The following is a 26,973-nucleotide window of genomic DNA, read 5'->3' as shown; positions in this document are numbered from 1 at the left end:
AAAGAAATTAGGAAAATACTGTCACTGGTTTCAGGTGAATTCATGTGATAGGCCCAACATTATTATTTGGGCCCCCAAGTTTCTGTTGAATGCAGACCAAAACGCTGCGTGGACAGGTCTAGATTCTGCTTGCCCCTGACTGCTTGTTGCCGTCCTCACTTTCTGTGGAAACTTAGGCGTGTAGCTGCCTTGCAGTCCTCCCTCCACCGGTCCAGAACCCTTTGCTTGCTTGCTGTACTGGCTGGTCCTTCAAGTTATACTGACCCCTAGAGGCACTCATCATAAGTGCAGTGCCTGAGCTTCAGAGCTGTCAGTCCCACTGAACTTAAGAGAACATCACCTCCTATGGGAACTATGACAAGTCATTCTCTCAGCAAAATCTGGCATTGTTGGTATTTTCACACACTGGTATAATTTGTTCGGCTCCACCTTGTCCACAAAGAAATAAGAAAACACAATTTGAGTCTGGGGTGTAGTTGAGTGGTAAAGCACCTGCTAGGTCCTGGGGGATTCAATCCCAGTACCCACCCCAAAAGACACAGTTTAAAAGTATAACATTAGCTAAATTTTAAAAGTACTTTAAATGAAAATGAGCTCATGCTGGACATTCTGGTTTATGTCTGTAATCCCAGCTACTCAGGAGGCTGAGTCCAAAGAGGATCATAAGTTCAAGGCTAATTTAGTGAGACTCTGTCTCAAAATAAAAAATTAAAAATAAAGAACTTGCAGCTGGGCACAGTGGTGCATGCCTGTAATCTCAGCGGCTCAGAAGTCTGAGGCAGGAGGATTGCAAGTTCAAAGCCAGTCTCAGCAATTTAGGGAGGCCCGAAGCAACTTAGCAAGACCCTGTGTCAAAATAAAAAATAAAAAGGTCTGGAGACAATGAATCAAAATTTAGTCTGTAAAAATTTTTAAAAAAGTTAAAAAAACTTTAAAAAAATAAAAATAAGTAAAATAAAAAGTAATTTAAAAAAAGGGTGTCTGGGGATGTGGCTCAGTGGTTAAGCACACCTGGGTTCAATCCCTGGTACCAAAATATAAATTAAAATTAAAAATAAAGGGCTTGGGATATAACTCAGTAATAGAATGCCCCTGGGTTTAATTCCCAGTACCACACACGCACACACACAGAGCTCACACTTTCCCATGCAGAATTAACACTTTTTTATTTCAACCACATTGGCACTATGAACATACTTTTGAAAGAGTTCCTTATTTTTTTCTATTTCTGTATTGTAAGAAGAAAATGAAGTGTGATTTCAGAATGTTCTCTTGTGTGAATCTTGTGAGTTGTTGTTTTTATTTTGTAACATGTGCTATTAAAAAAAATTACGGAATCCTTTGAGATCTTGACAGCTGTAATCGTCACACTTATGGGTACGGAGCATATGTGCTCCCAGAGGCTTCAGACACAAACCCAGGAAGCTGTGTCCTGCATCAAGTGCCTTCCAGTTGCTCCCTGTGTTTGTTTCCATTAGTGTGCATGGAGTAATTCCAGCAATAGAGTTGTCACAGCTGACTTGTCATTGGGCAGTTACTTTTATCATCAGGTGGGCGAGCCCACTGGCAGAGCAGCAGGAAAGGTCAGATAATTGTGTCTGATGATGTGGAAAAGACTTAGTGTTCATGTCTCTGGCAAAGCAGTCAGCAAATGCTGGTGGCACCGGGAAGACGGAGGACTGGGTCAACAGGCTGCAGGGTAGAGGAGAGGAGTGGAAGAGAAAATCTTCCTGTCTGAAAACTTCTCCCCAGAGTTTAAATTGCTAATCCTAAGCCAGGCATAGTTGCATATGCCTGTCACCGTAGCAATTTGGGAGGCTAAGGCAGGAGGATTGCAAGATGGAGGTCAGCCTCAGCAATTTAGCAAGACTCTGTCTCAAAATATAAAGAGTGTTGAGGATGTAGCTCAGTGGAAAGGCTCCCCAGGGTTCTGTCCCCAGCATGTAAATGAATGAATCAATCAAGCAATTAACAGTAGAAAATTCTGCCCTTGAATTCTAATGGTTTCTTATCATCAAATATAGATTGATCAATGAGATTGAGTTGGCCTTTTTAAATGTTCCCACTTTTATTTGCATCTGTAGTTTGATAGTTTGTCTCATTCAATTCCTTTGTCTGTGAAACTACTATAAAAACTTTGGACAGAATCAAGTAAGCCATACTCTGCTAGAAAATTTTGTTTCTGTTTTTACATCTTTCTTTGAGGTTATAGAAAAGAACATATTAGGAATTTTTTGTTTGTTTTGATGGCACTGGAGATTGAACCCATTCAGACACACCTCAACGCTGCCCCCCCCCTTTTTTTTTGAGACAGGGCCTCATTAAGTTGCCCAGGCTGGCCTCCAACTTGTGATCCTCCTGCCTCAGCCTCCCAAGTGTCTAAGGTTACAGGGGTGCACCACCACATCCAGTGGCATCTGACTTTTTTTTTTTTTTTTTTTTAATCAGTAATGTTTTACTTAGAAAATTACTTTAGGACATACTTCAACAAATGAACCAAACAAGAATGAAGGAAGCCTATGGCTCCAGTGCTGAAGCACATTAAATCCCAGGATGGGGGCTGGGCGATAGCTCAGTTGGTAGAGTGCTTGCCTTATAAGCATAAGGCCCTGGGTTCGATCCCCAGCATCCAAAAAAAAAGATAAATCCCAGGATGACGGCTGTGTGGTAGGCACAAAGAAAACTCTTGCCACTGGAACGGGAGGAAAAGAGGGTTCGGGAAGGATGCCTATTACAATAATAAAACCAATGTAAGCAAACATTTTGATACATGAGATAGTAGAAGGATAAGAGTTTGTGATGTTTTGGTGGAAGGAAAATAAGAGGTAAATCTTTATCTTCCACACAAAGAAGAGATTAGATATCAAAAAATTTTATATCAAATTGGATGTGGTGGTGCATATTTGTAATCCCAACAACTTGGGAGACTGAGGCAGGAGGATTGCAGGTTCAAGGTCAGCCTAGGCAACTTAGAGAGACCCTGTCTCAAATAAAGAAAAATAAAAAGGGCCAAAGATGCAGCTCAGTGGTAGACACTCTCTACCCAGTACAAAAAAAAAAAACCAAGAAACAGAAGTAAAATTGTGTTATTTAGGACAATGGAAACAAATGGTAGAAGAAACAGCTAAAAGAGTTCAGAGAGGGAGAATGTGTAATGGGGGAGGAAATCAGGGATTCCTTTTTATTACATTCTGTGAATGATTTTGACTTTTTCAAATTATATACTGTATATGAAATTTTTTTTTTTTTTTTTTTTTTTTGCGGTGCTGGGGATTGAACCCAGGGCCTTGTGCTTACGAGGCAAGCACTCTACCAACTAAGCCATCTCCCCAGGCCCTGAAAAATTTTTTAAAATTGAAATAAAAGAAAATGTTAGAAATTGTTAGAACTACAGAAGTTTGAGGAAAATTTTAAAACATAGGAAACAGGTAGAATTTAAAAATATGTAAATTACAGGCTGAGGATGTAGCTCAGCAGCAGAGTGCTCGCCTAATGTGGGCAAGGCCCTGGTTTCGATCCCTAGTATCACGCACCCAGACACACAAAGATAAATAGCGATAGATAGAGATATCTGTTAAGTAGGATCCCATTCTTGTGGTTGTATATGATGTGGAGTTTCTCTGGTCGTGTATTCATATATGAACATAGGAAAGTTATGTTCAGTTCATTCTACTGTCTTTCCTATTCCCATCCCCCTCCCTTCCCTTCATTCCCCTTTGTCTAATTCAGTGAACTTTTGTTCTCATCCCACCCCACCCCATTGTGTGTGAGCATCCACATATCAGAGGGAACATTTGGCCTTTGGTTTTGGGGGATTAGCTTATTTCACTTAGCATGATAGTCTCCAGATTCATCCATTTACCAGAAGAAGTCATAAAGTTATTCTTTTTATGGCTGAGTAATATTCCATTGTGTATATATACCACATTTTCCTTATCCATTCATCTGTTGAAGGCACCTAGGTTGGTTCCATAGCTAAGCTATTGTGAATTGAGCTGCTATGAACATTGATGTGGCTGCATCACTGTAGTACGCTGATTTTAACTCCTTTGAGTATAAACTGATGAGTGGGATAGCTGGGTCAAATGGTGGTTCCATTCCAGGTTTTCTGAGGAATCTTCCATACTGCTTTCCAGAGTGGCTACACCAATTTGCAGTCCTACTAACAATGTAGGAGTGTAACTTTTTCCCCACACCCTTGCCAGCACACTAAATTTTCATCTGCTGAAGGTAGGGAGTCATCATCAAGGTGATAAATTTTCAAAATAGGCATATAAGCATATTATTTATCTTATTCCTCCAGAATTAAAAAGAGAAAAGTAGGGCTGGGGACATAGCTCAGCTGGTAGAGTGCCTGCCTCGCAAGCACAAGGCCCTGGGTTCAATCCCTAGCACCAAGGGAAAAAAAAAAGAGAGAGAGAGAGAGAAAAGTTCAGTGTGTCTCTGGAGAATGAGAATGTCTAACTTTTTATCATGTTTACACAAAAACAGAAGGGAACCCGGAATCAAGAGTACAAGTCCTTTTGACAGCAGCTAAAATGAATTGCACAGGGAAGTGCCGCTCTAATCTTTAGCATGCTCCAAAACATCTGGAGGGCTCCGTAACCAGTATTGCCAAGTCCACCCCAGAGGTTCAGATGCTGTAGACTGTTGTGAATCAAGAAAATTTTATTTCTTCTCTAATAGCTCCCAGCTGTTGCTGATGCTGCAGGTTCTGGACCACACCTGAGATCAGCTGGAGCAGAGCATTACGTACTGATGAATAAGAGTTGCTGCGTTATTCTCTGTGTATACCCATCTCTTGGGGCAGTAGCACATGCTTGTAATACCAGCAACTCAGGAGGCAGAGGCAGGAGGAATTGCAATTTCAAGGCCAGTCTCAACAACTTAACTTAATGAGACCCTGTCTCAAAATAAAAAATAAAAGGAGCCAAATATGTAGCTCCATGGTAGATCACCCCTGGGTTCAATCCCCAGTATCTCAAAAAAAATTTTTTTAATAATAATAACATCAGCTTGAAGACCAAGGATGCTAAAATTCCTTTTAAATTTCTGGAAGTGGAATGGTTTTCCAGGTGACATTTGGGGTGCATGACATTCGGGGTGGCAATGTGTCTAGCAATCAGTTTGCCCTTCCATTTCGCTCCAAGCTTTCTACACTTCAAACCATTAAATTTTTAAGACACATAAAATTCAATGTCACTAGATTCTAAATAAAAACTTTAGATAGCTGTGCTTCCTACTTCATTAAGTTACACCAAAGGTCGGGCCTGGACTCTGGTTGTTCTAGAGTGTCCCCCTTCTGAAGATGCCAGCTTTCTCAGGGGTCAGTGTCACAGTCCTTCCTGTCTGTTTGCAGCCCTTCTGCACCTACTGGTGTAGGAGCCAGACTGGATGCGAGCCCTGAGTTTGTTTTATTCCAAAAGATTCAGGCCCTGGCAGACCCAAGGGCCAGCCTTGTTCCTTTGTAGGATTAGAAGCTCAGGAAAGGGGCTGGGGAGATAGCTCAGTCAGTAGAGTGCTTGCCTTGTGAGCACAAGGCCCTGGGATCGATCCCCAGCACCCCCGCAAAAAAAGAAGAAGCAACTCAGGAAAGCTCTGCGCAAGGAGCCCCGGCTCCTGTGCACTGGAACATCCCGCTCACCTACAAACTGTTTCAGCTCCTCAGTTCTCCACAACGTAATCTCCCGAACCTGTCTGTCTTCATTCTAGGGTCCATGCAACAAAGACATGTGCTTCATCACTCAGCTAGAAAGTCTACTGAGCTTACAATGTTCTGTTATAGAACATAAAGTTTAATTGAGCTGAATTTTGCTTTTAACCTAAGTTATGAAATGGCATCGTAGCCAATGCACAGAAGAGTATATCAGATCAAATACTTTCTTGAGGGAAAGGGGTTGAGGCAGGCACAGTAGAAGGCGTTGCTGGTTGGCAGGCAAGGCCTATGAGAGGGGCGGACTTATTTGGAGGAGGAAACTGGCTGAGGCTTGAGTGATGGGAGGGGACGGGCGGGCTTACTGGTTCTCCTGCTGATGCAAATGTCTTCTTAGGCCCAGAGGACAAAGCTTCATCGCTGTCCTTCAAGGCACACGTCTGTCCTGTCTTGGGTAGAGGTATCGCCCCCTCTCCTTCCTTTGTGTTGGTGGCTTCCTCAGCCACCGCCTCCTTGCACGTGCAGGTCCCAGCTCCCCTCCCATCCATTAGGTGGGTAGCCTGCCCCTCCTTGGAGAATGGGGATCTGCTCCTTTCACAAGCCTAGGCCCCTGAGGGTTTATCTGCTGTCAAATTACTTCATCTGCCAGTCAACTCTGAAGATCTAGAGAGTTGGTACAGACACCTTAAAGCTGTAAAGAAGGTGACAGATTTGTGCTCTCCTGGTGTTTCAGCAAACGACCAAGTTGTCCTTTATGTTTTCCACTCAACCACTTGGATTCCACTCCTCCAAAAGAGGCAGGAGCCTGCACAACTCCCAATCCTGGGGGTGGGGAAGTCTCTAAGATTTAATGATATCAGTGGGTATGAGACCCTTCCTAGCTAAGAGGTGAGCAAGAAAACTACAGGGGAGGGATGTGAGTTTTTCCATAGGTCTCTGCTAAAAAGTGTTTTTCTGTCAGGGATGTGGATGCATACCTGCAGTCCCATCTACAGGGGAGGCTGAGGCAGGAGGTCACAAGTTCTAGGTCAACCTGGGTGACTTAGGGAAAACCTGTCTCACAAAGAAAAAAGGCCCCGGGACAGAGCACCAGGGATGTAGTTTATGGTAGAGCACACCTGAATTCAATCTGCAGTACTGCCAAAAAAAAAAGGAAAGAAAGAATTCAAAATCTATCCATGTTGACTCCATCAGTCCTACTCTGCTGGAATTTCTGAAAGTTAAGTTGTGGAATATCTATTCCTGGTTAAGGTTTTGTATTGAGTCACTCACTCACAAGTACTTATCAAGCAATCTTTATGCACCAGGCACATTAACCTTACGCAGATAAGCAATCCTTGTGCTCATGGGTCCTGTGATGGGATGGGAGAGACACATGCAGTCACATAGATGTGTATCGCCACAGTTTGTGAGAAATACATTGAAAGTTCTGGGGGAAATTAAGCAGGGGTGGGCTGCTGGGTGGGGGGGTTGTGGCACACGCCTGTAATCCCAGTGACTTAAGAGGCTGAGGCAGGAAGATTACAAGTTCCAGGCCAGCTTCAGCAACTTAGCAACAAGATCCTGTCGCAAAATAAAAAATACAGAGGGCTAGGGATGTAGCTCAGTGGTTAAGCGCCCCTGGGTTCAATCCCCAGTAACAAGGAGGGCTGTTTGGGGTGGGGGTGGGGGACAGTGATGTTTTAACTGCTGCCAGGCCGACTGGTTATGGGGTAGATTAGATTCCAGGAAGAAAGAACTGCAAAAGGCAGAAGCGTGGAAAGCTATAGGAGGGATTCCAGGGGCAGTCTGGGGGGCCTTTCATGTGCTTGGAATTTATGCAAATAAAAGGGAAACCACTGAAAGGTTTTAAGCAGAGGACTGCCATTATCCATTTTATATTTGAAAAGACAGCTGACTGTTGTGGAAGAGAGACTATTAGAAAAGGAGGAGTAGGAGTTCCAGATACAAGGCGCTTGATGGTGGATTGAATTAGCATGGTTGCCTGTAGATAAAAAAGTAAACGGATTGGATTTTTTTTTTATTTTTGTTTGTTTTGTGTGTTTTTAGTACTGGGGATTGAACCCTGGGGTGCTGTACCACTGATCTACATCCCCAACCCTTTTCTACTTTTTTATTTGGAAACAGGTTGTCACTAAGTTACCGAGGGTTTTACTAAATTGCTGAGCCTGGCCTCAAACTTATGATCCTTCTTCCTCAGCCTCCTGAGTCACTGGGATTACAGGCATGCATCACCACATTGAGCTTGGAGAAAGGTTTTGGAGGTAGAATCTGGAGGTTTTGGTGGTGAATTACTATGACAGATGAGCATTGGAGATGCCAGGTGGATATTCAGAGTGAGCACCAGTATGACTAGCAGCCTGGCTTCCCTTCCAGGTGAACATGCACCAGTCACAGCCAAGTTTTCAGTGTTAGGCCTAGTAAAGTTCTAGTGGAGCTACTGGATGAAGAAAAGCTAGAGGAAAAGTAAAATGATGGGGATAGGTTGATGGATCAAGAGTTTGGATTTTGGCCAGGGATGGCGGCACAGACCTGTAATCCTAGCCATTCAGGAGGCTGAGGCAGGAGGATCACAAGTTTGAGGCCAGCCAGGGCAATTTAGCCAGACACTGTCTCAAAATAAAAAATGGAAAAGGCTGAGGATATAGCCCAGTGATAGAACACCCCTGGGTTTAAACCCCAGTAGTGTCAAAAATTAAAAAAGGATTTGGATTTTACGGTGTTAATTTTGATGACCTTTTTTGTGGGGGAGGCGCTACCAGGATTGAACTCAGGGGCACTCGACCACGGAGCCACATCCCCAGCCCTGTTGTGTATTTTATTTAGAGTTGCTAAGCGCCTCGCTCTTCCTGAGGCTGGCTTTGAACTCACAATCCTCCTGCCTCAGTCTCTGGAGCCTCTGTGAATACAGGTGTGCGCCCTGCTTGATGACGTTTTGAGATAGTAAAATGCAGATCTCAAATTGGCAATTGGGTGTAGCAGATGGCAATTGGGTGTTGTCAGTATATTGCTGGACTTTGAAGCCATGGGAATGTAGGTGCTGTCACTTGAGCCTGAACATGCAGATGGGAAATGGGCCCACAACTGAGCCGCCGAGGTGAACAGAAGAATAGCAAAGAGATGGAAAAGCGAACCCCAGCAGCAGGAGGAAAGCCAGAGAGGACGGGTCATGGACGTCTGGCCAAGTAATAGGGCTGGAATGGAGCGGGTCTGTGAAGACAGCGTACGCTAAGCATAGGTAGAGTGTCAAAGATCGTGCACCAAGACGACACTGTCGGTAAACTGGCTGTGGAAGACGGCAGGAAATGCTGACGGTGAGATGAGACTCACAGTTGGGGGAGCTGACATTTCCTTCTCAAGCCTTCAGTCCTGACTCCCAGTTCCCGCTGTCGTTCTTCATATGTGGCATTTCCAGGATTCTCTAACTTGCATGTGGCAGTTTTCCCCCAAGATGGGATGCTCCACCCAACATGTGCTCTGAGCCAGCTGAGGCAGACCTGTTACTTTTCTCTATTTTTCTATTTTGTTTTTTTTTTTAGTTGCAGATGGACCCAATGCCTTTATTTTCTTTCTTTATTTCTATGTGGTGCCGAGCCCCCTGTTACCTTTCCCTGGCTGTTCTACTCAACAAATGCAGCAGTTCAACGATTTAGGCAGCTCTGCCCTCTTTTGGCCAATTTTGGAACTGCTATCAAATCCAGCTTTTGTACTATGGGCAAAGGTCCCCTCAGTACTCACAAGGAGCCCCCGCAGTCAGCCCTCCGTGTCCTCGGGTTCAGCCACCCTTGGATTGAAAAAGTAGTTACACTTAGGACGGTTGCTTCTACGCTGTCTATGTACGGACTTTGTCATTATGCCCTTAGAAATGTAGTATGACTGTTTACACTGTGTTAGGAATATAAGTAATCTTATAAAGTATGATAAATAATTATAAGGAATCTTTAGAAGGGCAGCAGGGGTAGCCCTGGTCATTTGATGCATATATAGGAGGATGTTCATAGGTTATATGCAAATATTATAGTCCCTTTTTTATTTTACTTGAGCATCTGCAGATTTTGCTATGCTGGAGGATCCTAAAAGCAATCCACAGATAGCAAGGGACAACTGTGTACCTAGAAGCAGGACCACTGGTCAGAAAAGGGTAACCAAAGAGCTCTTGAGAATGAAGGTGTGGCCCCTGCTTGAGGTAGAAGACAACTCCCAGAGAAGGAGGCAAGGCAGACTTTTATGATTCCCATTTAATAGATGACGAAGCCCAAACTCAGCCCAGCATCCTTAGGTGACAGAAACTGAGTGCCGGAATTCCATTCTTAGTCCCAATACAGGCTCTCAGAACTTTATTTCTTCTGAATGCCTTAGAATGTTATTTGCAGAATAAAAACACAAAGTGCATAATCTAAATGTCATTATCCTACTATACCTTTGGTTAGGACCACCTGAAATGCAAAGCTCAGGGAGTCAGAGACATCCATCCTGTCATTCACCAATATTTATTGAACACCTCCTGCATGCCAGGCACTGTTCTAAGTGACGTGAAGACAGCCACTGTCCTGCCCTCACGTTCCCATACGAAGTGATAGATACTTAATAAGATTAATAAAGTGAAATCTAGTTTATCAGGTAGCAGTGGTGGTTAAGAAGGAAACCAGAAGTGGGGGAAGGGGGACATGAAAAGTTGGACCAGGATGCCGGTGTGGACATTTTAGAGTGGTCAGAGAAGGTGACTTTGAAGACCTGAGGGAGGAGCTGGGTACCGTGGTACACACCCGTTATCCCAGTGGCTTGGGAGGCAGAAGGATCGCAAGTTCAAAGTGAGCTTCAGCAGATTAGTGAGACCCAAAGCAACTTAATGAGACCCTTTCTCAAAATAAAAAATGAAAAGGACTGGATATGTGGCTCAGCGGAGGGTGCCCCTGGGTTCAGTTCCCAGTACCAGAAAAGAATAAGGACTTGGGGGAAGCGAAGAGGCAGGGCAGCTAGGACTGAGGCAGGAAGGGGTCTGGCGTGTGAGAAGCAGTGAGCAGGCCAGCTGCTGGGCAGAGTGAAGGCGGAGAGATCATCAGGAGAGGGTGGAGATGTCACAGCAGATCACCTGCCAATGAGCGTGTCGGTCACAGCAAGGATCCAAGAGGTCACAAGCTGTGAGCTGGTTTCCTTTGGATGGTTTTAAGCAGAGGAGTGACTTAATCTGCTGTTTTAACAGGACCATTCTAGCTGCTGTGGACTGGGGCTGAGGCAGGGAGACCAATGAGATTATTGTAAAACTCCAGACAAAAGATATTTTTGACCAGATGCCTTGGTGCACGCCTGTGATCCCAGCACCTCAGGAGTCTGAGGCAGGAAGATCACAAGTTCGAGGCCAGCCTCAGCAACTTAAGTCGCCCTAAGCAACTTCGTGAGACCCTGTCTCAAAATTTAAAAAAAATTTTAAAAACTGAGGATGTAACTCAGTGGTAAAGTGACCCTAGGTTCAATCCCCAGTACAAAAAAAAAAAAAAGAAAAAGAAAGAAATTTTTAAAAAAAGGTGGGAGAGGGATGCTTTTATAGATAGACCTTTAGAATCTTGTGAGGATTGAAAGTGGGTTGTGAAAGAGAGGAGTCAAGAATAACACCAAGATGCTCGCGAAACTGGAATCACGTGGCAGGCATCTGAGAGGAAGAAAGCTGCAGGCACTGAAGGCGGAAGCAGAATCAGGCTTGGGCTACCTGATAGACACCCCACTAGAGATGTCAGGTTGGAGGTCGGTAAGAGGAGGAGTCAAGAGTTATCATCGCTTAGATGGTACTTAAATTCATGAGATGAGAGGGCTCTCTGAAGGAATATATTAAGATAGGAAAGATAAACTCAGAGACCGAGGCTTGTAACACTTAGATTGTTAGAGGTTTGAAAGATATGAAAGGAATGACCAGAAAGGTGGGCAAGAGGGCTGGGGAGATAGCTCAGTTGGTAGCGTGCTTGCCTTGCAATCACAAGGCCCTGGGTTTGATCCCCAGCACTGCAAAAAAAGAAAAAGAAAGGCGGGCAAAAATTAGGAAGGTGTGGAGTCCTAAAAGCCAAATGAAGAGAATTATGTAAGGGATAGTATCTCAGTGCTACCGATAGTTTGGACGAGATGAGGACTGACCATTGCATGTGGCCTGTTTCCCTAATTCTCTGCTGCCTATGATGAAATATCTTTTTCTAACTTTCCCCCCAGGTTGTAGCAGATACCAATATAAGTGCCATTGCCACTCAGCTTGAAAACATGTCTGCAGGCCACCATTGTGGCTCACCCACTGCTGACCATCCTTTGGAAGACACAGAGTGAGTATTCTAGATGCAAAGGGCCTCTTCTGTGTGTGGGCCAAGCTCCTGAGGACTCTCCCGGATGCTAAAATGTACCCTCAAAAGGAGAGGAAAGGAAAGTGCACATGCTTCTTTCCAGCTCCTAGAGAAGGTATCAGGGTTCCCTGGCTTCCCACAAAGCTCAGGTTCACCAGATGAGCTCTTAAAAGAGCATTGTTGCAGGGCCCGCACACACTGCTTCTGTCTCTTCGATATGGTACCTGTGTTTCCTTCCTTAAGAAACCACAGGCCTCTATTCCCAGCGTACCTGCTTTCTTGTGCAAGGAACCATGTTCCCTCAACTTTCTAAGCTAAAATCTTATTCTGAGATTAAATCTTATTGATTAAATGCTGGCACATTTCTTTAAAATTCATCAAACAGTTATAATTGTTTATTAAAGAGGTATTTAAAGAAGTACATTTGCAGACAGTATGTCTCCAGGCCTTATTTGTAGAGGTCCTAATTAGGTTGCCTACAGAAGAATCAGAAATCTGTTTTTAACAGCTTCCCCAGGGTGAGTCTGCTGCAGTGCAAGAAGATGCATACTTTGAGAAATCCACCTAATGTTATTCCTCTTGGTACCACCAGTGCCTGGTCACTAGTAGGTGCTCAATAAATGTTTGTTGACTGATCTCGATAGTTCGTTTGAAGGATCTCACGATCACAGCCATTCACAGCTTTTTTTCTGGTAGGTTAGCAACTTAAATGACCTCTGAGTCTGTTTTTTTGAGGAAAGACTGTTAAGTTCATTCGACTTTCCTCTCACTATAACGTAACATATGCCATAGCCTCACACGGTGGCACACGCCTTTAATCCCAGTCACTCGTGAAGCTGAGACAGGATAATCCTGAATTTAAGGCCAACCTCAGATATTTAACAAGACCCTCAGGAACTTAGCAAAATCCTGCCTCAAAATTTAAAAATTAAAAAGGTCTGGGGATGTAGCTCAATAGTAAAGCATCTCTGGGTTCAATCCCCAGTACCAATTAAAAGAAAAAAGTAATATATGCCATTTAAATAGGACAAGAGCATAAATGCATTCTCAAGGTACAACAGCCCTTTAAAATAAAATCGGAATGGTTATAGAAGAATAGTGTACCTTAGCTTTGATGTAACTATGGAAATAGAGGTGCCCTTACAATCTTGATTCCTGGCAAGTCAGGAACCACTAGCATAAAAGAATTTAAAAATCACTCAATCCCAATCAGTGCTACCATTGGAGATTTTTTAAAAAGGAAAACTAATTGATTGGGAATGTTAGGACTTGGTGAGATAAATGGACACAGACTCCATCTGCTGTTACCAGTTGAGGAGTAGAGAGAGTCCCGCGCCCCTCCCCCTGCAAACACAATCCTCATTGGAAATGGGCACAGTTATGAAGGCTTTAATGATTTGGTGCCCCCAGGAGCTTGCTCTCAGACACTGGCTTCGGGCACCTAGGTTCCCATTCCAATATCCTCAGAAATGGGGACTGTATTTGAAAGAGGAAACATGAATCAAATACGAGTCTAGCCCGTGGGCCATTACTGAGAGTGCTCTCAAGGCCACAGAGTGGAGGTAGGTAGAGCCTTATGCATGACGTCATTACCGTTCAGCCATAGGGATGATTCATCATTATTTCAACAGATATTTATTGAGCGCCTAAAGCCAGGCACTTTACAAATGCTGGGTCCCAAGGATTCAAACATAGAATGTAGGTAAAGATATTGCCCTATTCCTTAAGGAACTGCCAGAGAATTGGAAAAATAGAGCCATAAATCTGAGGTTATAAAAGAGGGAGTCCATGCAGGAGAGCTGAGTACAGCGAGGGAGGTCCCGTGATCCATGGCCATGGGGTGTAACTCAGTTAGGGAGTTAACCTGGGGAGGCTGATGCCTAGGCTGGGGTTCGAAAGAACGGGAATAAGCCGGGTGACGTTCAAAACGGTTAACAATCTATATGGCAGTTACTATGGATGCCTGCTTCAGACAATTACTATGTCAATAACTGGTAGCAGTGTGAACCGGCTGCAAGTCTACCCCAAAATAAGACAGGCAGAACTGAGGAGGGAGAAAGGGAAGAATATTATTCTAAATCAGACAGAACCTCATATTCTAAGGTCACTTATATCCCCATTTTACAAGTGTCTCTGGATACATGAAGGGCTGAGTTTGTATCGAATGACTCTGCCTCTCAGACATGCATGTTGCCACAAAGCAAATGATGCTGCCCATACCAATTGTGAGCCTCTAAGCCAGGTGTAGTGGTGCATACCTGTAATCTCAGCCACTCAGGAGGCTGAGGCAGGAGGATGGCAAGTTTGAGGCTACTTAGTACTTAGTGAAACACTGTCTCAAAATTTAAAAATGGAAAAGCCTAGGGATATAGCTCAGTAATACAATCCTGGGTTCAATGTCTAGTACAAAAAGAAAAAGTGAACATCTACCATAAATAAGATCATAGAGCCTGAGACACCAGGACCCCTCAGGGTTTTACCCCATGGACAATAGTATTTGGGAATAAGAAACTGGCATCACCTGAGCTTAGATTAAATTACTGGAGCCGAAAAAGGTAATTTAATTTTTAGTTATGTTGTTTCTGAGAGAAAGACTTCCACACTGGACGAAGCTTTGAAAACCTCAATTGTGCATTTGAAACAGATCCTTTACCCATTTTGCTGCACTCGGGTTTCTCTCTTCTGTCCCAGACATTAGTTCTCACCTACAGGGTCATGATTCTGAGTTTGTGACAAGCAAAATACATCATGCTGGTGTACTCAGGTGACTAAAATGAAGAGTCAACACCAGGCAGAGGAGAAAGATGGCCACATAAGGCACATGCCCATCCTCCCAGCAACTCAGGAGTCTGAGGCAGGAGGATTGCAAATTTGAGACCAGACTGAGCAGCTCAGAGAGACCCTTAGCAACTTAGTGAGACCCTGTCTCAAAATTAAAAAATAAAAAGGGATGAGGATGTGGTTCAGTGGTGAAACACTCCTGGGTTCAGTCACCCAGTACCAAAACAAAAGAACAAGATGGATATGTAATTGCAGAGCGACACAGTGAGGACCATGCTGGAAATTTGAACCAAGTGCAAAGGGAGCAGAGAAGAATGGACTCATCTCCCTGAGGCAGTAGGAGAGCCTTCCATTGGAGGTGTTTTGAGAAGGGAGTTCCCACCCTAGGCAGAAGTGGTAGGACCCGTGTGCCCAGGGCACGCGGGCAGGAAGGGCAGCTAACAGGCTGCCATTACCTCTTACGGTCACAAGGCGACCTGAGGACAGCGGTCTCCCACCACGCTGATGTGACACTCTCCCTCTCTGGGCCATGCACATTCGAGATAGATCCCTTCCGCTCTAAACAGTGCATTTAAGAGTTTAATACCAAGCACGGAGGGGGTGCTTGTGCTTGGGCAATTTCAGTATCATGACTCTGTTTCTAATTAGAAAGCAGTGGATTTTATGCAAGAGAAACCCTAAACCATCAAGAATATTGTTGATGAGTTGGAATGTCATGGGAAATTTAAAAGTAAGTTTCTAGATTGCTCTCTGAGATTGTGATATGGTAAACCCACCTTCATAGCTTCGCAGTATGAAAGTCTCTTTCAAATCTGTGTTCTTCCATTAAAATGAAATTCCCTCTCCGTATCTATTCTCGAATTAAACAGCATGCATTGTGCTTTCAGAACACCTCCACCTAAGATTATTACTTTGGAGAAAGGCTCTGAAGGATTGGGGTTTAGTATTGTAGGGGGTTATGGAAGTCCCCATGGAGACCTGCCAATTTATGTCAAGACTATATTTGCAAAGGTATTTTTTCCTTTTTACTGTACTTTTTTTTTTTTTTTAATCAAAACTAGGTGAGAATTTTTTAAAGTGTTTTGTGTTGCTTTACTTTGGGTTACACCTGGATGTGTGCATGTCCGCTTATTTCCTTTGAGTTTTATAAGAAATCCCTACACCAGTGAGAGAAAAATTACTTTACAGTAGTAGACTCATGAGAATTTTCTTCAAATTTTCTCACAGACTTTAAGGAGTGTCTTCTTTCAACCACAGTTTAGGGAACAGCACCACATTCTTGAGAAGTACTGGTCTAGGGGTCTAGGGGTCTAGGTTAGAAAAAAGATTTGGCCTTGTCCTTAAAGAAAAATTACCATGGCCATGGATATAGCTCAGTGGCAGAGAGACCCTGAGTTCCATCCCCAGTGCTTGGAGAAAGAAAGAGCCGGGGCAGGGGGGTTGTTTGAAGAGAAGGAAAAGAAAAATGTTTCAGCCTAAGGCAGAAAGCTCTGTACAAGGCTCAGATCAGTGCAAGAATATTAATGACTGCGGGTCACTGAAGACCTCAGGATGCTTGAGATCCAGGTGACTTCTTTTGTTCACAACTCTGCCAACTACGTAACACTGGGGAATACAGAGTTTTTCGGGCATTAAACTACGTCCAACAAATCCTAGTTAATTAGTACAGAGGCCAGGATGTCCACTTCTACTACTGCCTCTAGAAGCCTCTTAGAGTCATTATTTTTTAAACTTCCTGTGAGTTTTTAAATTGGAATTTAATTTGTTAAGTTTGAAGATCTCTGAAAAGTGTTTGGTATTGATATTGCAGTCTCTTTCTCATAGGTTTTATCACAACCATCTGTTTATGAATTGATCTAATTGTCTGCTTTATTTTCAGTGGTAGAGCTTCCCTGGGTTCAGTCCCCATAACACACACACACACACACACACACATAAAGGTCTTCAAAAGCAGAAATCTTTTTCTTAAGATCGATCTGGTCTCTTTTCTAGAAAGTTATATTATGCATTAAATGTAAGCTTGTTTTACATGTGCAGAGCACCACCTTTTAATTGGGCCTGCCTGAGGCCTCTTAAGTCATTGACATTTGCTTCTAGACCACACTGGGCAGCCACAGATGTGCCATCTGTGTCATCCCACTGGAGTGCCTGCTGAGAAGGCATATTATTCCCAAACACTATTGAACTGGAGGTAGGCGGAAGTGGGGGAGAAGGCAGCTCAGAAACATTGTGGGTGACCGTGACGCCCCGCCTGTTGATACCTACAGTAGATAAACCGCCCACTAACCATCCTTCCCTAAGATGTGCTTGACACCACAGCAGTCAGGACCATTCTTCTAATGGGGGCATTGTGACACTTTGCTTTTGAAAGAGTCAGCTGTAAGTAAGGGTGGTGAGAAGGCTGGAGTGAGCCGGCCCCCCATGTTTTAGCAAGTCCTGCCACCCAGCCTCTCCTCCGTGGAGGCCCTCCAGAGTGTTCCTCATCAGCTGCAGTCCAGAGACAGGACTGGCTGGCCCAGAGTGCATCAGACTGCTCCCACTGTGCCGGTCTCCACATTCAGAGGCCAGCGGGCTGGGAAGCCAGGTCACCAGCATACACAGCTACAGCCATGTGTTGCTGGTACCACCATCAGACTACAGTGGGACAAGACCGGTAGGTTTAATGAATGGACTGCAGGTCACACAGGATGTGGGCCCCACAGGCGGTGGACACCTGAAATCCTGCAGCTCAGGAGACTGAGGCAGGAGGACCACAAGTCAGCATGGGCAAGTTAGCGAGACCCTGTCTCAAAATAAAAAAAATAAAAGGGGCTGGGGATGTGGCTCAGTGGTAGAACACACTGGGTGCCACCAAAAAAAAAAAAAAAAAAAAAAATCTAGGGATGTGGCTCAGTGGTGGAGCACTTGCCTAGCATGCAAGAAGGCCTGGGTTTGATCTCTAGTACTGAAAAAAAATGTTTTTAATTTGAGTATATTTTTTCTTTCCTTTTGTGGTACACTAGACCAATATGTCTGAATTCTATAGAGAATTAAACCAAAAACTAGCAAAGGAAAATTATTTTCCCCCAGTGGTCACCCTGGCTGCCTCAGCTTGTTTAGTAACTAAAATTTGGGGTTCATCCAGCTCTCCCAAAATAATTTTGAATTGTCTGGTAATTCTAATTTATCCACAGAAGTCATGTATTTGATCCTGTTTTTAATGCAATTGACACTTTCTTAAAGGATTTGAGTGAATTTGAAAATTATTTAATTTTGGTATTCCTCCAGCCCAGTATAGGTTTGAATCTTCTTTAGTGTACGATTCATACAAGAATGCTACCCTTTTTGTCATTTAGAAGTTCTAGAAAATTGCCCAAGCACCACTGACCCCCCAGGCTGCCGTGGACACAAGTCTCCGGAGCTCGAGAGCCTCCTGGTTCAGCTTCTGATGGTGTCTGGCCTGGGCTCAGTGCCTGTGGCTCCTGTTCCCCAGCACTCTGACCTCCTTTAGTGGACTTTTGGCCCTGACTTTTCAAGGAACTTTTAACAGTTATCCCAACAGATGGAGAAAGCCTCCTATAAATTGTTTTCTAGATGTTTTCTTCACTTACTAATCCAAAACGTTTCTAGTAATATCACAGCATTTTTAGATACTCGGTTTTAGACTGAAAAAAATTCTACCTTTTACTTGCTTTGTTCTTCTTCTTTTTTTTTTTTTTTGCTTTGTTCCATTTTGAGGAGCCATGCATGACTGATATGTAATAAAAGTAGTCATTTGAAAACCTATTTAGATGATCAAATATGAAGTTGAAGCCTTTGCATAGATTACAAAGTTTTAGAGATACCACACTTTTATATCTATAACAGCTTTATTGAGATATAATTCACATACCATGCAATTTACACATTTAAAGGCTACACTTGCTTTTGACAGATGACAGTTCTGATAGCTTAATAATGCAATGGGAACCTCACATGAAGATGGTATTGGCAATAAGACTAACACCAGACTCAATTCTATCTGCCTTCTCTTGTATATTACGTTTCCATGAATAGGACATGATATGACATCCAATCACATTTAATGCTGAGTACTAAAACAAGGTTCTACTTCTATTAAAGAAAATGTAAGTGTCAGTACATTTCTACTAGTATGTTATTTAGATGATTCATATCTACAGTTCCTATACACCCATTATTATTCAAACAATGTATCCTACATTTTTCTTAATTTAAAATATTGCCTAGAAAAAAACTGATTTAAGCTACTTCTTCAATATGCACACAGATGCAAGTTAGAGGCTTTAATATTAATGTAATAGAAACTGTTCCACCCTGGATTAAACTGGGATGTTTCTTGTTTGTAGGGAGCAGCTGCAGATGACGGCCGATTAAAGCGTGGTGATCAGATTTTAGCTGTTAACGGTGAGACCCTGGAAGGTGTCACTCATGAGCAAGCTGTCGCCATTCTAAAACACCAGAGAGGGACTGTAACCTTAACAGTGTTGTCGTGAGTCCCAGGCCCTGATCATAAGACAGATGTTGTTGTTTAGAATATCCATAGGAAGACCAAGTCCAGGGAGATGATAAAAAGCCACCTCGAGTAAAATTTACCATGTTTGTACCATCTCATTCTCTCTGCTCAGGAGAGAGGCTGACGTTCCAAGTGATTTTCCTGAATCAACAGTCATCTGCCTGATTTTTTTCCCCAGCTTCTGTCCCCTCTGGTGAGGTTGATTTCTAAAGTCTGAATGAACAAGTCTTTCCTGCTTTGTTTTGTTTTTGCCATTCAGCACTGCAGCAGCGTCTTTCCCTTAACATCAGTGTTTGCCAGTTAGCAGTAACTGGTTCTAATATATCTGCTGAAACTGGAATTAGGGCCTCCTGTTCCTTACCGCTTCTCCCCCGCCCCGCCCCGTTCAGACAGACGCCGAACAGCAGCTCAGCTCTCATGTGATGAACAGAAGCGAATGCTAAGCCACTTGTCATCTCACTCATGATTTATTTGTGCTAATTGTCTCTTCAAGTAAGCCAGCAAACATTAGCAGTGTAATTAAGTTCCCCATGATGAAAGACCCATATTCTCCAAAGGGAAATTGCTGTATTCTCTTCTGTATGACTTATAGTCAAATAAGTCTCAAATTCATTTCTCTGGATGGAACTTTACATGTTAGTCATTGGTGATTTTGATGAGTCAATTTGCAAACTGTAATCTCCTAAAGATTCTGAAAGGCTTTCTAATTGCTTTCTGAGCTATAGAAGTGCACACCATTGAGCAAGCGCACCTTACTCTTGGCAAGAACAGTTAACCTCCATGTTCTGAGTTCTGACAGTGCTAACAGGCTCCAGTCTGTGAAGTTCATCTGGAGTTAATGGTGTCTCAGGCCAGCATCATTCCCACCCCTCAGTCTTCACACGAGGCGGAAGAAGAACACCCTGCAGAGGTCACCAAGCTTTGCCTCAAATCAGATGAGATCTGGGTGGCTTTGGCCTTGTGCAAAGGAGAGCGACTAGTTGGATTATCCTTCCCTTTACCTCCAGACCAGCCAACACAACGGCACAGACTGCAGGAACTAGATGGACGACATGCTGGGCCATTAATAACCGAGCAAACCAACTGAGCCTAGGGAGCAGCGGGGAAACGCCTGCCCGCCCGCTGTTTCCTGGCCCCCAGGGTGCCTCTCTTTTGCTGAAGTTTGCTGTTCTGCGAAAGAAGCTACGGCAGAAAATATGATAACTGTAACGTTGATTGTGGGCATTCTTGTTAACATAGTAGCAGGAAAAGGGCGAAGATGCTTATCAGTGAACTTTCTAGGGTCCTCTATAAAAACTTACCATGAAGGATAATTACCAGAGTCAATAATAGAAGTAGTTCAGCACTATTTAACTATAAGACAATGCTGCAAATTGTTCATAGTAATTACCAAAATTTAATGGGCTTTAATTTAAAATCGTATTTAATAAATGTAGATTTTGCTGGGTGCCGTGGTGCACACCTGTAATCCCAGCCACTCGGGGTGAGGGGGCTGAGGCAGGAGGATGGCAAGTTTGAGGCCAGCCTCACCAACTTAGTGAGACCCTAACTCAAAATTTAAAAAAAAAAGGACTGGGATAGGTTCAATTCCCAGTACCAGAAAAATAAATAAATGAGTATAGATTTTAGTTGAAAATTATCTTTGAGTAGGTGTAATCACAATGTGCATTAACTCTTGTTGGAATACTTTGTGGCTATTCCAAAGTATAGAGTGCCTAAATTTTATGTTGAAAATGTATTTCATGACTGGTGTCAAGTTTTTCAAGATTACACACAGCTTTTGGAATTTCTAATACATCCAGGATCTCACCTTAAAATGCATGAGAAGCCACCAGCCTCAGAACATTCTGTGTTAATCATGTCTGTAAGAACACCTCAGGTGGCCCAGATGAAGAAAAGTCCAATGACACTTGAAAATGCACCTTAGATAGATAGATATGCACATGATTCTTTTGAAATGTAATTCTGCATTTTGATGGAATGGCCATTAAATACACATTTTGAAATAGTCCATGGTGGTTGTGTGTCTCTGGGGTCATGCTATTGAAAGCCTGTTAAAGGAATTGTGATACTCGCTGCTGTCATAACTTGGCAGAGCTAGTGCTTCTCATACCTGGTTATGCCTCTTTGCATCACTAATAAATAATTGCCTTGCCCAAAAGTTTTTTGTTTTGTTTTGTTGTTTTTGGTATCAGAACTTGCTGACAAGGTGAGAGGATATGAAGATGGAAATTTATAAAGGAAGTATTTTTCTTATAGCCACATATATTGTTCTGGCCTAATCATTTGGGCCATTTAAGTATAATGATGTCACTCATTGCAGTTAGTAAAATAAAACTGCTGAATGTATATGTGAGATGTTTCTAGAGATTCTAAACAAATATAGTTGCCTAAGGCTCAGAATCTTTTTGTATGTGAAAAAAGTTTAATTTATGTATCTGATTTTGGTTTTTCTTCAGCTGTTTGTTCCCTAAAAGAAAAACAAAGAATTTAAGTTTTCACAGGGTTTTTCAGTGTCCTATTAAAATCTGGAATCCACTAATAGTTGTCCTGTTTATTTCTTTCGTTAAAATAGGGGCTTTACAAAGGAGACTGAAGGATTCAGAGGTCAAATCTTGGCAGCACACTGCCTGAGTCTGAAACCTCACTCACTAGGTATATGACCTTGTCCATGTCATTTAATCCTCCAGTACTTCAGTTTCTTCCATTAGAAGGGGGTGGGAGGCAAAGTCTGAAATGAGTAAAATCCAAGTAGAACACTTAGTGCTGAGCTGTCTCATGGTGTTATATAAATATTAGCAAAAGCATATTGTTAATGGAGGTGATCTGAAATTAGTCAATTATGCTACCAAATAGTGATTTTAATCAGTGATGACCTTTTTTCTTCCCCCACCCCAGTACTAAGGACTGAACCCAGGGTCTGTCCCATGCTAGACAAGCACTCTACCACTGAGCTATATCCCCGGCCCCGGTACTGACCATTTAAAATTATGTATTTTTTGGTGGCAAGGGTGTGAAGAAAGGGGAACTCTTATGCATTGTCAGTGGGAATGTAAATTAATATAATCATTATGAAAAACAGTATGTCTTCACCTCAGAAAGCTAAAAATAGATGCAGCTGTCCCACTACAGAGTGTATTTCCAAAGGAAATGACATGGGCCTATTAAAAAGATAGCTGCAGGGCTGGGGAGATAGTTCAGCTGGTAGAGTGCTTGCCTTGCAAGCACAAGGCCCTGGGTTCGATCCCCAGCACCGCAAAAAAAAAAAAAAAAAGATAGCTGCACTCCCATTTTTACTGCAGCACTATTCACAGTGACCAACATATGGAATGAACCAAAGAGTCCCTCATGGATGAATGGAAAAAGAAAATGTATATATGCGTAGTAGAATATTAAAAAATGAAATCCTGTTATTTACAACAACATAGATGGAAGTGGAGGATATTATATAAAGTAAACCAGGCACAGGAAGAAGAATGCCATATTATGGTTTGGATTTCTTGATTAATTTATGTATGTATTCATTTATTTGCAGTACCAGGACTGAATGAGTGAGTGCTCTACCACTGAGCCCCATCCCCAGCCCTCTTACTATTTTGAGATAGAGTCTTGCTAAGCTGTCCAGGCTGGCCTTAGACTTTCTACCCTTCTGCCTCTGCCTCCTGAATTGCTGGGATTACAGGTGTCACCACCACACCCAGTTAGTTTGGATCTTAAATGTCCCCCAAAGGCCATGTGTTGAAGGGCGTGGTCACCAGACTTCGGCAATATCAGGAGGTGGTGGAACCTTTAAGAGGTGGGTCATAGTGGAAGGAAGTTAGGTTATTGGGAATGTGACCTTTAACCCCTTGGGATATTGGAACCCCAGCCCCTTCCTCTTCACTTCCCAGCTGCCATGTAGTAAAAAGACCTCTGCTGTGATGTACTGTGCCACCACAGGTTCAAAGCAACAAGGCCAAGTGACCAGGGACTGAAAGCTCTCAAACTCTAAGCCCCCCAGGAATCCTTCCTTGTTTTAAGTTGTTTATCTCAGGTCATTTATTGCAGTGACAGAAAACTGACTCTCAACATGACCCTACTCACTTGTGGAAGCTAAAATAGTCAGCCTCATAAAAGAAAAGAGTAAAAAGACCAGGGAAGGGAGACGGGGGAGGGATAGGGAGATCAAATAATCGGTACCAGAATGTAGTTAGGATTAGTTAGTTCTGGTGTTCTGTAGCATAATAGCGTAACTAACAATAGTTTACAACAGTGTATGATACATTAGAGCCAGGCACGGTGGCACACGCTGCAATCCCAGCTACTCAGGAGGCTGATGTAGGAGGGTCAGAAGTTAGAGGCCAACCTGGGCAATTAGCAAGATCCTCTCAGGAGCGGGCAGGGTAGGGATGTAGCTCAGTGGTAGCACATGCACTTAGCATGAGCCAGGCCTGGGCGAAATCCCCAGTACCACAAGAGAAAAAAAAAAAAAAAATGAAACCAGGGCTTCCACCCTCAGCCATGCCATGTAGATATCAATTCCCTCCACCTACTCCCCACCTCTGGAACAAAGCAAGGCTTTTACCCAGCTGGAATTCCCAACAGCACTTCTTTCCTCACTCCCTGTCACTGTCAAAACAAGTCAGCCCCTTGACTCCCATGATCAGCTTCTTTGAAAACGGGAGATCAGATTCATCTTTATGTGAATTTCATATGTACTTTTCAAATAGTGTGTGTTCCATCTTTACTGGATCTGGTTTGACATGGGGAGGAGAGGTTATTTTTAGTTTGGGGTACTTTTGTATGTTCTGCAGTGCTGGGGATCAAACCCAGGGCCTTGAACATGCTACTTAAGTGCACTACCACCGAGCTATCCCCTCTGTTCCCTGGGTCATGTTTTTATATCTTTAATTTCCCACCTCACCATGTTCATGTTTTTCTTTATGTCAGGGGTCAGCAATCTTGGTGTAAAAACCTGATAATAAATATTTAATAGAAGTTTGCAGTCTTTGGCACAACTACTCAACTTTGCCACTATAGCACCACAAAAGGGAGGTTAGACAATGCATAGATGAGTGAGTGTGGCTGTGTTCCATGGAACTACAGTTAGTCGTCAGATTTGGTCTGCAGGCCATACCTGGCCTCTGTTTTGTGTGCTTGCCCATATTTAAGAATCTCATCACCAGACACAGTGGTGAACACCTGTGATCCCAGCCAGTAGTGACAATGAGGCGGGAGGATCACAGTTCAAGGCCAGTCTCAGCAACTTAGCAAGACCCTGTCTCAAAGAGTGAAAAGGACTGAGGATGTAGCTCAGAGTTAAAGTACTCCTGTGTTCAAACTCCAGTTAAAAAATCTGTGTGTGTGTGTGTGTGTATCTTTTCTACTAATTCTGATGATCTTTGGTCTGCTTCTATTGTTTGATTTCTGGTGGTTTTATTTTCTGATTATGGATTGGCCTTACTCATCTACTTTGCATGCCTGGTATTTCCCTATTAGGTGCCAAACGATGTATACCGTTGGCTACTAGACCATGTTCCTTGAAATAACATCAGACTATTCTTGCATGCCGTTAACTTACTTGCAATCAGTTCTGGCCTTTCAAATTTTGATTTAAAGTTTTCTGCTGTTGAGGGGCTGGGGATGTATCTCAGTGGTAGAGCACTTGCCTAGCACGTGCCAGGTCCTGGGTTCAATTCAGAGCACTGCAAATAAATGATCTAGGGCTAGTTTTGCTCCACTATTAAGGCACTATTTTGAGAATCCTACCCAGTCCAGGCGTATTATGAGGTCTTTCCAGGAGAAAACTGCTGATATTTACCTAGGAATTGCTTCCTGGTGGTTCTTTCCTGGCCTGGAGGAATTTCCTCTCATGCACGTGCAGATGAGTCCAACAAAGAGCAGGTCTCCACAGCTCTTTGCAGAGCTTCCTCCCATCTAGTATTTTATCTTACAAAATCTAGCAATGGTCAAGATTTGTCAAAAAATAATGATACTTATGTGAGGTAGCAAAGATTGCAAGGAGAAAACACATGCTATGATAAACCATGAGCAGATTCAAAGACGTGGAGGCATGGGGAAGTTTTTAAAGGTCAAAGGGGAAAAGTTTGCATAAACTACTAGATACAAATTTCATTGGTCGTGGAGACCCAAGCTGCAGTTGGCACCAGCTCATTGATGGAGGTTACTGGGTCAGTGTTCTGTCCAAAGCATCTTATCTGAATGTTAAGCTTTGTTACAGAAATCTGTGTATATATGTAAGGGGTGCAAAACATGGAGTATATATAGAACAGGGGGGAATTTTATGTGGACCTTTAGTAAATTCTTACCCTAGAAAGGCAAGCTAGAGTTGTCCCCCTTAATTTCCAAGCTCCAGTTTTGTTTGGGTCTGCCAAGAAAAACTTCATCTTGGTATTATCGACTTTCATACCATCTTGGCCTCCCTCAACTCTGATCTCTATTCCTGGAGTCTGTTTGGGTTCTACCTCCTGAATATTGCCTGCCTGGATACTGTCAAACAGACATTAAACTAGAGCAATTATAGAATTTCCCTTGATTCGATTCCCTTCTTGCTTGCATCAAAATCCTGTGCTGTCTGTTGGCTGATGTCTGAAAACATTTATTTCATATATTATGTCAAGTTTTCTAGTTGTTTACTCCAGTAGTAAGGCAATTCCCATACCACTTAATAGTCTTCAGGCAGAAGCATTATTCTTGATCTAATCAAAATGATTGAAGATGATAGTGGGAATATATTTTTCACAATGTGATGATTCGATTTTCTTTTTAACTTTGGTACTGGGAATTGACCCCAGTGATTGAACCCAGGGGCACTTTACCACTGAGCTCCATCCCCAGCCCTTTTTATTTTTTGAGACAGGGTCTCAGTTGCCTAGGGCCTCCGTTGCTGAGGCTGACCTTGAACCTGTGATCCTCCTGCCTCAGCCTTCCAAATAGCTGGGATTATAGGTGTGTGCCAGTGCACCCAGCAATGATTCAATTTTCTGTAAGCATTTTACACTTATCAATAAGTTCCTTGGTTTCTCCCACTTGTACAATAGACAGCTCAGTTGCCTCAGTCTATGGATTCCTTCCCCCACCCTGTTGACAGCCACACCTTACTGCAATTTTATGTGTTACTAGCCTACATACCCCATGTTTTTTGTATTCATGCGGATGTGAATGGAAGTTTGAATGATTAAACATAGGAAAAGTCCATTCACTGCAAAGAATCATTTCACAAGTCACATTGGGCCTAAAGAACAAAATCATTCAAGAAATTCTCTAGCCAGTCATGGTGACACAAGACACCCAGTGGCTAAGGAGGCAAGAGGATCCTGAGTTCAAAGCCAGCCTCAGCAACTAAGCAAGGCCCTAAGCAACTTACCAAAACCCTGTGTCAAAATAAAATATTAAAAAGTCTGGGGATTCCCCAACTTTGCCCCCTTTCAGCAGGAAGCAGTTTGGAGATGTCATCTGTCACCGCTTTTTCTATAGAAATGGAATGTAGAGGGCTGGGGAGATAGCTCAGCTGGTAGAGTGCTTGCCTCGCAAACACAAGGCCCTAAGTTCCATCCCCAGTACCACAATAAATAAATAAATAAATGGAATGTAGAAATTGACAGTGGGGAAACATAACAGTGGGGAAATGTAAAACGGTCTATTTTATGCTTTGAATATAGCCCTTGCTGCTCTGTCACTGCGACTGATTTTTTAAATGGACA

General features: G+C 43.0%; 1 protein-coding gene across 1 annotated transcript in view; it reads left to right on the top strand.

Moving 5' to 3' along the window:
• Nucleotides 1-21,717, top strand: part of Patj (PATJ crumbs cell polarity complex component) — a 357,561-nt gene extending 335,844 nt beyond the window's left edge. The window contains 3 exon segments of the mRNA XM_047564312.1: nucleotides 11,852-11,958; nucleotides 15,645-15,768; nucleotides 19,104-21,717. Of these exon segments, the coding sequence (XP_047420268.1) occupies nucleotides 11,852-11,958; nucleotides 15,645-15,768; nucleotides 19,104-19,250 (378 nt within the window). The 3' untranslated portion in view covers nucleotides 19,251-21,717.
• Nucleotides 21,718-26,973: the final 5,256 nt, after the last annotated feature.

The sequence above is a fragment of the Sciurus carolinensis genome, chromosome 1, assembly GCF_902686445.1.
Source record: "Sciurus carolinensis chromosome 1, mSciCar1.2, whole genome shotgun sequence".
NCBI lineage: Eukaryota > Metazoa > Chordata > Mammalia > Rodentia > Sciuridae > Sciurus > Sciurus carolinensis.
This window is presented reverse-complemented; position numbering and strand designations above follow the sequence as displayed.